This window comes from Macaca mulatta, chromosome 13 (assembly GCF_049350105.2).
Source record: "Macaca mulatta isolate MMU2019108-1 chromosome 13, T2T-MMU8v2.0, whole genome shotgun sequence".
Taxonomy (NCBI): domain Eukaryota; kingdom Metazoa; phylum Chordata; class Mammalia; order Primates; family Cercopithecidae; genus Macaca; species Macaca mulatta.
In genome coordinates, this window is record NC_133418.1 from 17,682,922 (window position 1) to 17,698,388 (window position 15,467).

The 15,467-nt window shown below is 44.6% G+C and overlaps 1 protein-coding gene across 1 annotated transcript in view; it reads right to left on the minus strand.

Moving 5' to 3' along the window:
• The window catches only part of LOC144333637 (SH3 domain and tetratricopeptide repeat-containing protein 1-like), a 30,371-nt gene extending 18,899 nt beyond the window's left edge, over positions 1 to 11,472 (minus strand). Inside the window, 1 exon segment of the mRNA XM_077958754.1 lies at positions 11,436 to 11,472. Coding sequence (XP_077814880.1) covers positions 11,436 to 11,472 — 37 coding nt within the window.
• Between the last annotated feature and the right edge of the window lie 3,995 nt (positions 11,473 to 15,467).

Below are 15,467 nucleotides of genomic sequence, written 5' to 3' on the forward strand. Positions count from 1 at the left end.
TGTACGCCTCCTGCTCTATGGGGAGTCATATCCCTTCCAGGATACTCATAACAATATCACAGGGCGGGTGAACACAGCCTGCGATACTGGAACTATTATCATCCTCTCCCCATCCGGATACTGGGAACCATATCACAGAAGAGCTGTACCCTCCCTGCGATATTGGGAGTAATATCATGTGCTTCTTCCATGAATATTAGGAGCAATGTCACCGGGTGGCTGTCCATTCATTGCTATGTTGGGAGTCATGTCATACTCTACCCCCTGGATATTAGGATCAGTATCACAGGGTGAGTGTACACCTACTGTGATATTAAAACTAAGATCATGTTCTCTGTCCCTGGATATTAGGAACAACACCACAGGTAGGTGTACACCCCCTGCAGTATTAGGAGCAATAATATGATTAATTAGTAAACATCAATGATCGATTTTAATAATTATCAGGCTGATCTCGAACTCTTGACCTCAGGTGATCTGCTTACCTCAGCCACCCAAAGTGCTGTAATTACAGGCGTGAGCCACCGCGACCAGCCAACACTTCTTGACATCTCTTTTTGGACCTCAAATTTAGCATGCCAAAAACACATTTGATTCCCCCTGCTATAACCCACTCCTCCCATAGTCTTCCCGATCCCAATAACAGCATCTCTAGTCTTCCAGTTACTCAGGCCAAAATCCTTGACATCATCCTGAAAACTTCTTTTTCTCTCTCTTGTCATCCAACCCATTTAAACTCTCCTTTCAATATATATGCCAGACCTAACCACTTCTCACCTTCCTCATCATTTCCAACCAGGTCCAGCCCTCATCATAGCACTTTGAGTTACTGCAAAAGCCTCCCAATCGCCAGGCACAGTGGCTCATGCCTGTAATCCCAAGCACTTTGGTAGGCCAAGGCAGGTGGATCATCAGAGGTCAGGAGCTCAAGACCAGCCTGGCCAACATGGTGAAACCCCTCTACTAAAAATACAAAACATTAACCAAGCATGGTGATGGGTGCCTGTACTCCCAGCTATTCGGGAGGCTGAAGCAGGAGAATCACTTGAACTCAGAAGACAGAGTTTACAGTGAGCCGAGATCGTGCCGTTGCATTCCAGCCTGGGTGACAAGAGCAAAACTCCATCTCAGGAGGTTAAAAAAAAAAAAAAGCCTCCCAACCCACCTCTCTCCTTCCACCTTTCACCCTGCCCTGCATTCTACCTTCCTCTCTAAAACATTTCAGAAGAGAAAAAAATTATATCCACAGAGAGAGAAAGTACAAATGGGGTGAAATGTTTGGGGAATCTGAGGGAAGAGTATATGGGAATTCTCCGTACTATTTTTGCAACTTTTCCATAAGTCTGGATTATTTCGAATTGAAGAATTAAACAAAGAAAAAAAAAAAAAACACTATCTCCCTTTGTGGATCCATCCTGTCTTTCCCCTGGCAACTTAAGGACGCTCTCAACTAACACATCTATTTTTTCATGAACACTAAAAGAAATGTTGCCTAGCTTTGACTTTCTGTGCTTGGCAGTAGAAGTGTGTGTGTGTGTGTGTGTGTTTCATATATATGTGTGTGTGCATATATATGTGTGGGTTGTATGTACATATAGAGAGGGAGAAATATATATGTGTGTATATATATAAATATATATTGTATATTTACAACGGTAATGTGTGTATATATATAAATATATGTGTGTGTGTAGATATATATAATACATACCCCATAGCCTGTCCTTAAGCAGTTCTAAACTTAGTCAGAAAAATACATACCTAAGCAGAGAATTTCAATTTAATATGATGAATATTTTGATAGAGGGATGTGTTGCTTTGGAACACGTTGCTAAGACACAAAACCTCCTAGATGGGACAATGAATGAACGAAGTTTTCCACCTATAGGCACCCCCTCTGATATCCCCTCAAACCTTTATAGTTATATGCATTTGCTTCCCCCAGGACCCTCGTTTCATAACGGTTAGTCCTAGAGCCTAGCAAGTTCCTACTACGGCTGGCACACATATGCCATTCAAGAAACAGTGGCGGAGTGAATGACGAGTTAAGAACCACTTGTCAGCCAGTGCTCAGTAATACAACATGCACTGGTATGCAAATTATATTTTTGTTGAAAGCAACAGCAGGATCACAAATTATCTTTCCAGAGAAAGCAAACCTCAAAAGCTTCTTTATCCTACTAAAGCACGTTATAAGAAGTTCCCCTTATATAAAAGAAAACCTCCTCATTCGTTATCAATGGCATGTAAACCTAATAAGCCTCCGCCTCTGATGACATCTCTTCCATCCCCAGGGCTAGATAAAGGAGGTTCCGGAAACCCTGGTAGTTGTGAAGGTGGCTCCCAGCTCTGACAGTCTTGAACCCTGCGGGCGCGGAGGTCACACAGCAGAAGAACAACCGAGGCAAGCATCATCAGGCTTCGAGTATGTTTGAACCAGAGACGGCAAATAGGCTGCAGCCAACTGAAAACACCAGAGATTCATGGTGGCCACCTGAGGGGTTGTGCTCTTAAAAAAATAATAATAAAATAAAAATTAAAAAATTAAAAAAGGAAGAGGTCAAGAATCCATCAGGTCTGACTGAGACGTGTATCAGTGACTAACACCCCGTATGGCAAAAGTACTGTGGTGCGCTTTGGGTACTCACAGCTTCAGCAGTATTCAAAGGCGTGTGTTTCCCTAAGACTAAGCCACGGGAATACCCCCAGCAACACTGCCAGGAGAAACGTCTCCCATGGATTTGGTAGAAACACAGTTGTCTTTAACAAATTAACACTGAATAAATCCTGACTTATTAGAGCCTGTGAGAATAACATTCTCAATGATAACAGTTATCACTACAATCTCCAAACATCTGCGATCCTGCAGGGAGGAGCTGTGACAGTGCAGGCCAAGTGTCCAGAATGCTTCCCAGACTGCCTGTTAAAGAATAAAAGAAATGAAACCCCCTGTAAGAATGTCTTCCCTCACATTTAGCCAGTTGTTCCTTTGTGTGCATCTCTGTGCTAACATGGCCATTCTTCCCCACAGCCTGAAGTCATACGCTAAAATAAATGAGACTCACATGAAGCCAGAAACGTGCAGATGCGAGGAAACCACCACAAAGGAAATGGGCTGGAGAGTGTGGCCAGGAGGATGGTACTTCCTAGGAAGCAATTACTTCATCTCTGCCCATGAAGCAGGCAGCTGTCATTGTCCCCCAGGCCCACGCCAGCCACTCGAAGTAGGTTCTAACCAAACTACCTCCAACAAGCAATGTAAATACACCACACAATCGGCTTCTGAAAGGACACCTTGCAACCAACAAGAAACTGTAAGCACAACTTTGACAAACTGTGCAACTAAAAACCTTGGAAAGGGATAAACACTGCCACATTTTGACTCAAATACTGTTACGTGGTAGCACTGCGATAATTCACTGAAACAAAAGAATGGATGAGGAATACGTTTATATAGGAATCAGAGGAAGCATGACTAATCATTTAAAGAAATAGGTCAAGAAACTGCTACGTTCAAATGCTACCGTGAGACACTGTCTGGGCCTTACGCAAATTCACTTCTCTTGGTCCTGTTTCTAGGTTCATCAAAACCCAGCTTTGGACTAGGGAATCTGTTGCTTCCCAAAGCCTTCCTTCTGTGATTCCAGCCCAGATTTTAGGATTTTAGGACTGCTCTCCCACTTGGTATATGAAAGCACTTTCGATGTAGAACAGCAAGAGTACATTTCTGTGTTGAATGTGGTTTGGGACCTACTCTATGAGGCAGAATATCATCATGTAACTTTAAGCATGATGCCAAGGCACACTCTAGATAAGGATAACACATAAGATGTGGCCATACACTTGTGCGTGCCTGGCAGGGAGATGGAGAAGTCTCATTTAATGAAGCCGGGGTGACTGTTGCACCTGAACATCCTCAGTCCACATCAAGTTCACAACGTCCTTCTGACATCAAACCACAGGTTTCACATACTTTTCCATACTTTCCACCCAAGATTAAAATATGCAGAGCACCGTGATAAAGACGCCTTCATTCCCAGCATGTTGGCTCTCATTCCGTAGAATTACATACTTTCGGTGCAAAATGGTGACCAGGTTGCAGCGGCAAGCAAGACTGGGCTCCGTGGGAACAGCAGGCCCTGCAGGAGCCACCACTCCTGTCTCCACAGTCTGATGCAGCTGCAGAGAAGCTGTGGCTGAGGCCATTCACTTTGTGAGAGAACCGCACAGGAGGGAAAAGGTAGGGAAGGTCGGGAAGAGGGCAATGTCATGCTTCTGAGCCCAAGCCGAGCCATCGCATCCCCTGTGACTTGCAGGTATACACCCAGATGGCCTGAAGTAACTGAAGAATCACAAAAGAAGTGCAAATGCCCTGTCCCGCCTTAACTGATGACATTCTACCACAAAAGAAGTGAAAATGACCGGTCCTTGCCCTAAGCGATTATATTAGCTTGTGAAATTCCTTTTCCTGGCTCATCCTGGCTCAAAAAGCTCCCACACTGAGCACCTTGTGACCCCCACTCCTGCCCACCAGAGAACAACCCCCCTTTAGCTGTAATCTTCCTTTACCTACCCAAAACCTATAAAACGGCCCCACCCTTATCTCCCTTCGCTGACTCTCTTTTTCGGACACAGCCTGCCTGCACCCAGGTGATTAAAAAACTTTATTGTTCACACAAAGCCTGTTTGGTGGTCTCCTCACACGGACGTGCATGACAGACAGCTGCAGAGCCAGGGAAGGACCTGCGATGAGAACAGAAAAGAATGTGTCTCCCTGTACGCACACTCGGATTTTATGACAATGTGCGCAGGGGGCTGAACTGGATGCCTGAGAACATTCCTCCAAGTTCTTTTGCTGATTTTCTAAATATTGGTGTAAAATCTGAACTCAGACAAAATTTTTTTAAATCACTTCAATCAACATTTTTGTCTAGTGCTCAGCATCATGTCTACGTGATCATCTAGAAAAGCAACTTCTCTTCTAAGGCTCACAGCCTCCTATAAAGTCCCAGGGATTTTACCAGGGAATGCACCTCTCGTTCACATCAAGAACACACACAACTACCATTAAATAAATGCTTAATTTGCTTATATAATTTTTTAAACACCCAGATTTGAAATACAATAGAGAAGATAACTTTTGATAGCTCTGCTTTCCAACTGCGAACTGCGGGTGAAGAAAATAACCTGCCATGATTTCTAACCAGTCAACAACCTGTCTTCCCTGGCTGCAGTAGGAACAATCTTTCTGAGCTCAGGAGGAAAAAGAACCCAGCTGGTTAGGGGACAGACAATCATCAGTTCTCAGTGGGCTCCCCGAGTCCCAAATCCCCATGTGATACGTGGAAGTAAAAAGCTATCAATGACCAAGCATCTGAACACTTATCCCGCCTCGCCATCTGATTCTCCTGCCATGCAAATTTAAAATTAATAAGCCTGCTGTTAGAGAACAGAGTTGGTGCTGCATCTGTCTTCCTAAAATTATGGATAATTACCAGCCCACAATGGCTTCTAATCAGATTTGAGTAGTCCCTTAGACAGGAAGCTAAAGTACCTCAGCCCTAAACTGAGAAGAAAACAGAAACTGGAATGCTCTAGGTTTGATTTTTTACCCTTTGTTCTAAAGTTGCTGTTCCCGAATCTCCTTCTAATGTCTTGTTTATAAAATGTATGAGAAACAGGGAAATTTAAAGACATGATAGAAATGGCCACTTTTTCTAGGTACAAACTTTGTGAACATTATTTTCAGCTGCTGGGCTTTTTCTCCACAAACTGTGAGCCTGGAGTACATTTTCTCCCTCGTGGTTACACATTCAGAGTCAGGGAAGGTGGCTTTAGCAGTAAAGAGGGGAATGCAGTGAGAAGTGCCCGGACACTGAGAAGGGCAGACAGGGACTCTACCTCGGTGGTCTGCAGCACTCCTGGGCCTTGGCCTTTATTTTTCTATCTGTACAGGGGATCTAAAGGCTCGTGATTCTAGGCCACGACAGCTCTTCATACACACATACGCAAACATCACACGGCTGTGTGAAAAGCTGTGACACTTGGCTGATTTTCTGAAGAAGTTATCTTGTATCATTTCTACTCAAGTACTCCACCTCCTTCCAGACAATTATCTGAGGATGATGGGCTATCCCACAGCCATGTGTGTAACCTCTCCTGCTTACGATCCCTGTTCACATAGCGTTTTCCAAAAGCATTTGGTGGGAAGTGACAGAAGAAAGAAGAATAAGGTTCTTTCAGCCCATTCATTCATTCATTCATTCATTCAACAAATATTGACTAACTATCTATGTGCCAGGCACTGGTGATATAACAGGGAACATATATTTTTGTAGGTAGAAACAGACAACCAAAAAGTATGTTAAAGAGAGATCAATACTCTAGAGGAAAATACACCAGGAAACAGGAAAGAAGAATACGCCTAGCCACCCTACACTGGGGTGACGCTAGCGTTGCAAAATGGAAACAGCGGCCGGGCGCAGTGGCTCACACCTGTACTCTCAGCTCTTTGGGAGACTGAGTCAGGCAGATCACCTGAGTTCAGGAGTTCAAGATCAGCCTGAAAAACACGGAGAAACCCTGTCTCTACTAAAAACATAAAAATTAGCTGGACGTGGTGGCACACGCCTGTAATCCCAGTTACTCAGGAAGCTGAGGCACAAAAATCACTTAAACCTGGGAGGCAGAGGTTGGAGTGAGCCGAGATCACACCACTGCACTCCGGCCTGGGTGACAGAGCAAGGATCTGTCTCAAAAAAAAATAATAATAAAATAAAAATAAAATGTAAACAGAGAATAAGATACCAAAAAAAAAAGAACATGAACGATTAATTGTAACAAAAGCCTTTGTAAGCTGATACTTCCCTTCCTGGATCCTTGTCCCTTACAAATGGAAAAAAAGGGCGGGTAGTGGGTAGCATCAAAATGATGTTTTAAGATGGCTTCGGATTTCAGATGTCTGACAGCCATACTCATGTACTTCAAGGAAAAAGCTCTAGCTCTAGAAGCCATCTGGGCAATGGTTTAATGTCTTTTTTTTTTTTTTCCAGAGAGTTTTAAAATACAGGAAAATGTGTGTGTTTATTTGGCTGCTCTGTGCCCGCACACGTGCAAACTGTGCTAACGGGTTTTTCCATGTTTTGCTGAATTTGCCAGCTTGCCATAAACAGGCTTCCATGTCTTAATTGTCTATAAATAGCACAAACACACAAAAATGCAAATCAAGACAAACTGTCCCTTCCGTTGCTGCTACCATGATGACAGCGAGCGACAATTGGCCAAATCAATATGCGGAGACTGAAGCTGTCGGGCAGAGAGCACAGGGTCCACGGCTTTTCCCATAGCATTTAAAGAAACAAGCGGAAACGGCTCTCCACACAGGACAGACACGTCCTTTGTTCTTTGAATCAATACTGCCAATGCCCAAAATACTTTCTCCATCACACTATCTATATGGAATTCAAGTTCCTTCCAATACCATGAGTAACACCAGTGATAAACTATGTTTAGCCATAATGACCCATTAGCATTCATTTTCCTCTAAAATGTTGAAATAACAACATTGAGTGTGGGCTCACGAGGTGCCAGGCTCTGAGTTTGATCTCGTTTAGTTCTCATTGAAATCCTGCAAGATCAGTACCATATTCTCTCATTTTTCATAGATGAGGAAACTAAGGCAGAGAAAGGCTAAGTAAGTTGTCCATGGTCACAGGTATTTAGGAACTGTTCTCCAAACTTTCAAAAGTTAGCTACTGCCACTATTACACATGGGTTTTTGTTTGTTTGTTTTTGGATTTTTGGGAAAAGGTCTTGCTCTGACCAGGCTGGAGTGCAGTGGCATGATGATGGTTCACTGCAGCCTCGACTTCCCGGGCTCAAGTGATTCTCGCACCTCAGCCTCTCCAGTAGCTGGGATTACAGGCATGAGCCACCACACCTGGCTAATTTTTTAATTTTTATTTTTTGTAGGGATGGGCTTTCACCATGTTGCCCAGACTGGTTCCAAACTCTGGGCTCAAGAGATCCTCCCAGATCGGCCTCCCAAAGTGCTGGGATTACAGGTGTAAGCCACTGGGCACAGCCCTACACATGTGACTTATACAAAGTCAGAGCAGTGACAAGAAGAGAACAGAGACTTCAGCGAGTCTCCTGGCTGTTGTAACACCATATCCCTCCTCCGTACCGTAATGTGTCTACACCCACCAAGCTCCTAGACGTTGAAGGCAGGCCAGCTCAGAGACGAAACAGCAGTCAAGAAAGGGAAGATGCAGACATGCGTCTTGATTTCAGCTCGAGCGTGCCTCTCTGCCCTGCAGCTGCACAGGCAGAAACCAGGGGCCGTGAGTCTCAGGCAGTGTTTGGTTCCTGGCAGGTCATCTTTTGGGAGACCATCCCATACAATTAGTGTTACACTTCTCAAAAAGGAAGTGTGACTTTTATAGAAAAATCGATTCCATTTGGGAGAAAGGCCTAATAAAACCACAAATGCATAGCACATTCATACAACAAATTCAATTCATCTGTCACAAACTGAAATCCCAAAGCCCTCTGGGCACACAGCTGCTTTTCTGAGCTGAAATTCAACTCTAGTTGAGAAACAGGTCAACTTTTCTAAAAAGATTTCTTTTTCACATGCCTTCAATAAAAATTCCTCTCCTTCACTTGCCATTTCCCAGATTTAATGGCTCTGTTGGCCTTCCTCTCATTTAGGCCATGAACACTGACTGCATGTCTGCTACGGCCGGGACTCCAAGGGAGGCACCCTAGGGAACACAGATGACCGCAGCACAGCGACAACCTCAAGAAAGACACACGGGGAAGGCAAGATGATACAATCGCAGACTTCACAGAGAAAAGAACTTGGCATCCATACCCCGTCCCATTTCTAGAAAGCAACGATGCTGAGTCAGGAACATTTACCAAACAGCCTGCAGTGTGGAGGCAGCACGAGGGGGTTCCATGCCGGGAAGAGCACCTTCAGAAGGGAGCATGCAAACAATGTGGAGGCAGGAGACGCCCCCATGGACAAGGGCCAGCCTGGGGGCCTGCAGAAATGCCCATGCATCTGGGAAGAGGGAGAGAGGACAAGATACATAAATGCTCCAAAATGAATAGAAGCCTCCCAAGAACCTCCCCCGAAATGGGGCAGGGATTTACAAAAGACCAAACCGAGCATGTGCCCTTACCTGAGCATAGCGCCACGGGAGCGAGCTATTCGAGGAAGAAACAGGGTCCCTAGAAGCCTGAGCCTCTACTCCCAGCTCTGCGACTCATTCACCCTATGACCTTGGTGAAGGCTCTTAGCTTCTGTGAGCCACAAGAGAATCACGGGAAAACAGAAGATAGGAAAACTGCTCTGCCTTTTTCACAGAACTGCTGAGGGAATAAAATCAGATAACGGATTTTTAAATTCTCTGTGAATTACAAAGCAAAATGCAAACGTATGAAATCATTCTTACCATTCATAACAGCACCATCAAATTAAGAGCAGAGTTAAGACCACAACATTTTCCAACCCCCGACTCCCGAGAGAAATAGTGAGTCCAGCCAATATATTTGGGCAACCCCAGTATCTAGGCTTTGAGAGCCTCAAACCGCTCATGAACTCTGACAGTATCACTCCAGGCCAGTGCTCATTAAGTTCTCCAAGACAGCCAACTGACATAAAATACTACAGCTTTTCCAGCTGGCCTTGAAGCCCTCCAAGCTCACAGCACAGCTCAACAATGAAGAAGAGGTTTTCTGCCACTAGACTCAAAACCTGGCTTTTGTAGATTCCCATAGAAAGAACATTCAAGGCCAGGTGTGGCGGCGCATGCCTGTAATCCCAGCAATTTGGGAAGCCGAGGCAGGAGGATCACCTGAGGTCAGAAGTTCAAGAACAGCCTGGTCAATATGGCAAAGCCCCATCTGTACTAAAAATATAAAAATTAGCCGGGCATGCTGGTGAGCACCTGTAATCCCAGCTACTCGGGAGGCTGAGGCAGGAAAATCGCTTGAACTCAAGAGGCCGAGGTAGCAGTGAGCTGAGATCACGCCACTGCACTCCAGCCTGGGCGACAAGAACGAAACTCCATCTCAAAGGAAAAAAAAAAAAAAGAAACAGCATTCTTTTTTGCTGATGTTAAATTTCCTGTGCTTAACACAGAGAAATCACACAACACTGACATCCTGAAAAACATATCATAAAAAGCATTTAGTGACTGAAAACACATTCAATATAACCTGTAACAGTGAGTTCCCCTCCTCTTTCCAGCCTGCTCCACTAACGCTGTCACCCTTAACAATGCTTCTACTACCACAGAGGAAAAATAATAGAACCGCTTACCCCTCTCAGCGGACAGCTAAACCACTGTTTCTCCCTGGGCTCACTAAAGATGACCTTTACCCAAAACCAGGCTGCAACAACCCTGTAGATGTTGACTAACAATTTCAAAATTCCCATATTCTTTGTCCACTCCTAAGGAAGATGAACTGAAGCCAGGTGTCTCCAAGTCAAAACTAACAGAGGCCTTCAACATCAGACGGCCCATTCCCTTCTTTGACAACCGGGGGATCTAAAGCTGAGCTTATGGGAAAAAACAGCCTGTTTAGTAACAAAGCGAAAACCAAACCCTAGTCACCCAACCTCTGGTCCGGAACTCCTGCAACAACCCAGCGCCCATACAGGATGAGTCTCCCTAACCAGAAACTCCGAAATCCACAACTTCTGAGTGCCGACGTGACGCTCAACGAAATGTTCATTGGAAGAGCTCAGACTCTGGATTTTTGAATTCAGGATGCTCAACCAGCAAGTATAATACAAATATTCAAAAATCCAAAAATGCAAAAAAATCTGAGACACTTCTGGTTCCAAACAGTTTGGATGAGGGATTTTCAACCTGCATTTTTTTTTTTTTCCTCTAATGAAGGAAATTAAAAACGAGGCCTGAGCAAAGTCATTCAATCCATACTAAAGTCATTCAATAGTTTAATTAGTACCCATTTAAAGTTAAGTGCTACCCGCAGATATTTAAAAGGATGAATACATACATGCCTATAATCCCAGAACTTTGGAAGGCCGAGGTGGGAGGATCACCTGATGTCAGGAGTCCAAGACCAGCCCAGCCAGCACGGTGAAACTCCATCTCTACTATAAATGCAAAAATTAGCCGGGTGTGGTGGTGCACACCTGTTATCCCAGCTACTCGGGAGGCTGAGGCACGAGAATCGCTTGAACCTCGGGGGAGCACGTTGCAGTGAGCCGAGATCACACCACTGTACTCCAGCCTGGACCACAGAGCAAGACTCTGTCTCAAAAAAAAAAAAAAAAAAAAAAAGAAAGAAAAAAGAAAATTTAAATTGTGTTTTCACATGGAGCCCCTGTTCCCAGAACACAAGCCCTGCTCTATGCTCCAAGGGCACACAGGGTGCCCCTTTATCTTAATGCTCACCATATTCCATGGCAGCCATTGGCACGTGTCTCTCCATCGCACTAGACTTCCTGTGCATGAGGCAGGGATCATATATTATTACCTTTCTGTCCCCAATGTCTGGCCTAGAAGACATTCAGTAAATGATTCCTGAACTAAGTCAGTTACTAAGATACGTTAAACTTGCATTAACAAAATTGATTGAATAAGTTTGCCAATGCAGCATTCATACCACACAGCTTAAATCTCAACCTGTGGATTTATCTTGTGTTCTGCTAGATTATCACCTATTAACATTCGGGAAGCACCTAGTATATGCTAAGCATTACTAATTGCTAGGGACCTAGCAGTGACAAAACAACATTCCTTGTTCAAAGAGAAGTTCTAGTATAAAGAGGAATAGAAGGAACAGGCTAGATTGATGAGAGAGCTAAGAAAAGGACAGGCTGCCATGGGAAGCACCTGCTCTTGTCTGGATGGTACACAGTTAACAAAGTCTGAGTGCTTCATATAGCATAAGATCATCTCCTCCAAAGAGGTTAATGAAGCTTTGATTCCCCAGTACCAGAAGTCATCATAAAGGTGTGCACAGCCGCATGCTTAGTGTAGGAAGTGAAACCAAACAAACAAAACTCCAACTTCCAGAGGCAATGGTCCAATTATGAAATCCTCTGGCTACGTTCAATTGAAATTCAAGGTATTCAAGAGGCCAATATTTAAGGCATAAATTAACCCAACCACTTAAAACTAAAGTAGTCTTTGGTTCAAGGGGTAAAGGTATAGTACCTTTTACAAATTTATTAGCTCTTAATATTTACATTTAAATATGATGATGATGGTGTAATAATAACTTTACTGAGTAGTTACTATGTGTTAGGCACCAAACTAAGCACTTTACACACACATTTGCACGATCCTGTAAGATGATAATGACCCCTTGTCATCCCATTTCATAGATGAAGGTCAGGTTTATATAAGCTTAAAAACTTGTCCCAAATGGCACAGCTAGTTAGCAAAACCCAGGCAGCCTGACTCCATAGGCCTTGTTTAAAGAAGTAATATTTATAAACTGTCCAGCACAGCGGTGGTACAAACAAGAGTTCAATAAATGTCTAAAGAGTACTTCATACCCAAAATCGTTTCCTGCCAATCAAACTAGACTTACTCTGGTTCTGCATAACCAACTGTCAAATTATTGTTCCATGAAGAAAACGTGGAATGGGTAGAGATCAGAACAGAGTGAATAACTGGTAAATATACTTCATGACAGGTAGTAACAGGATGTGGCATTTAGGCTATTTCCACATTTGTTGCATAACACTTTTTCACAGTTCTAAAGCATAAGAGCCATTCTAAGCTGGTGAAAGCGTAAGGCATGTCTATGATCCAGGACTCCAATTCACTGTGGATCAGTGGATCTCAACCTGTACGGTATATCAGAACCACCTGGGGGTTTTTTAACAGCACTACAGCTGCCCAGGCTCCATTCCTGCAGATTCTATTTCAACTGGTCGGGAGTAAGCACGCATGCTTTTTTCACAGCCCCCCAGATGCAGCTAGGTTTGCAAACCACTGTCCAAGATGCTCTCACACTTCCGCTCCGTTCAACACACACTCACTGAGATTCTAAGCACTACGAATCGGGCTAAGTTAACAAGTCAGGCTCCACTCCCTAATAATATTGGCAAAGAAACCAATAGCAGAGATTTATTCCAGTCCAAACCAAATAAATTGCCGGGTGAAAAAAATGCCCTGGCATAGTTTGTCATATAAAACAACTTCCTGTATCTTCCCGGTCAGTAGCCTAGAGACTGACTCTGAGCCACGAGAATTCAGAATCAGGGGAAAATGCCAGTTTGAGGCATCTGCCACACTCCTAGCACACCCCCAAAAGCGCCCAGCTACATTTCACATCCACTGTCCTAACAGGGGTCGAAATAGGGAAGAGCAGTGCAATACAGAAAACAGAGCCTGCTGGGCAACAAAAGGCTGGGAAGTTCCAGTCCTAGCCCTGCTACCAATTGGTCTGGTCACTTCTCTCTGGTCCTGGTGTGGCCAACAGTTATGTGAGAGGGTGAGGCAATAAAAACACAGATGTCAGGCAAGCTCCAGCATCCAAAGTACATCGAAATTAAAAAGCATTAAGGTGATATCAAGGAATGTATGCCATCAACCAGAAAAGTAACTGAAGTATTCCTTTACCCATTCTTAGGAAATCAAAAGTGAAAGCAGAAAATTGAACAATCAGCCTACCAAGTTGACTGGGGCAACAGAATACACTCACGGATTCTGTTCACAACAGCGGGGGTGACAGACCAAAAGGAGAACGGCAGAGCGTCCCTTTCTCCTCTGTCCACCCATGCCACCAGCACATGAGTGCGTCCACACGCAGCGCCCAGTCTCCTGTTACACTGACGCCAGCGTCCACTCACCACAAGCCTACTAAGTGCCACATGTGCTAGGATGCTCCCTCATCTCATCACCATAGACGTCCCTGCTGGAGATGAGTATGTGACAGACGAAAATCACAGAGGCCTAGAGAGGTTGAGACCCGCATTCCCACTGCGGTCAGGGTGTGTTTGAGAGGGACCCCACGGCTGGGCCCTCCATGCCGCTCTCCTCAGTAATCACTCCCAGACCAGAGCAGCGACGGTGAATTTTCTTCCTCTCACTATTTGCAGCCCCTTGGTTGACCCAGCATTCCCCAGAAAGCTATCGAGTTCTGGCAGCTCTGAGGCCACAAAGCCATAAAGGCACGGGACACACAGCCCATCTGTCTCTAACGGGTCTTTTACTTGTCATGCTGGTCATTTCTAAGAGCAGATGGGTTAAGAAAGACTTGGCAAGTTACCACGAAATGACCCCTCCACTCCTTCCTGGGGGAAGGCTGACTAGTTAGCAGTCAGGCCGCCTTTCTTCCCCAACTCCCTACATTGCTGTCCCTAAGGAGCCACAGACAATCCCACCAAATAGAGGCAGGAGACAGCCGCCTCCTTCCTACAGCTGGAGGGGGGAAGGGTCCTCTCGGGCCTTTCTAACTGAATGAAAACCAAACTGTGAGCTGTACTGACCCGGGCCTCACCCATGTTGCAGGCATGTACAACACAGGTGCCCAGTGCCATCATCAGGCAGAACTACGAATGTGCTTTCCATCATTTTCACACAATGATTCCGGAACCACTATTCACACAGCTCCACTTCTCACACATACGACGTGCTTCACGGATTACACAGCCTGTTCACCATGCCCCTCATCTGCTCCTCCCAGTAGCCTTGTGTGATCCCTTGAGTATGCTTCCTCATACTGAGGTTTGAAACCAAAACTTTCTCAAGAACATCCAGCTAGTGTTAGAACCAGGATATGAGGGCTTCTGATTCTAGAACCGGTATTTGTGCCACTATTCCACATGGGCCCCTCCAGGGATTTCTGCCTGATCTTAAAATGCAGACAGCAAATCCGTCTCTCTACAGTCCTGGGGTTCCCTATAGACAAGAAGTCAAACTTCTAACAGAAAGCTTATTCTTATTTGGAAGGCTACCTGGGATATTTCTTTTAAGTTAGTTTGTTCATGTTTTGGAAAGATTGCTCCAATGACAATATGGGGCATGAAGTGTAGAAAGGATTCCATGATGAGGCAGAGAAACAATTTGGTGGCTCTTAAAACAGTTCAAATCAGGCATGAGGCGCAAGCAGAAAGGACAGAGGGAAAATACATTGGAATGAAATGCAAAATGAAATCCACTCAGACCCAGGATGGAAAAAAGGGGAGTGAGCATGATGGTGGTTTCTAGTTTGAAAAACTGATGAACAAGGATGTCATTAACTACTGCAGAGTGGTATCTGGGGCCTGGGTGCACCAGTTTGTTTAACCATTCACCTGCTGAGCAGTCTCCGGGCTGTTTCCAGTTTCTAGCCTTCATAAATAATGCTGCTATGAAGAGATACATAAAGGCTTTTGTGTCAACGTAAGTCCTCATTTCTCTGGGATAACTGCCTATGAATGTGAGTGCTGCCTCCTATGGCAATTGCACATTGAGTTTTTTAAGAAACTG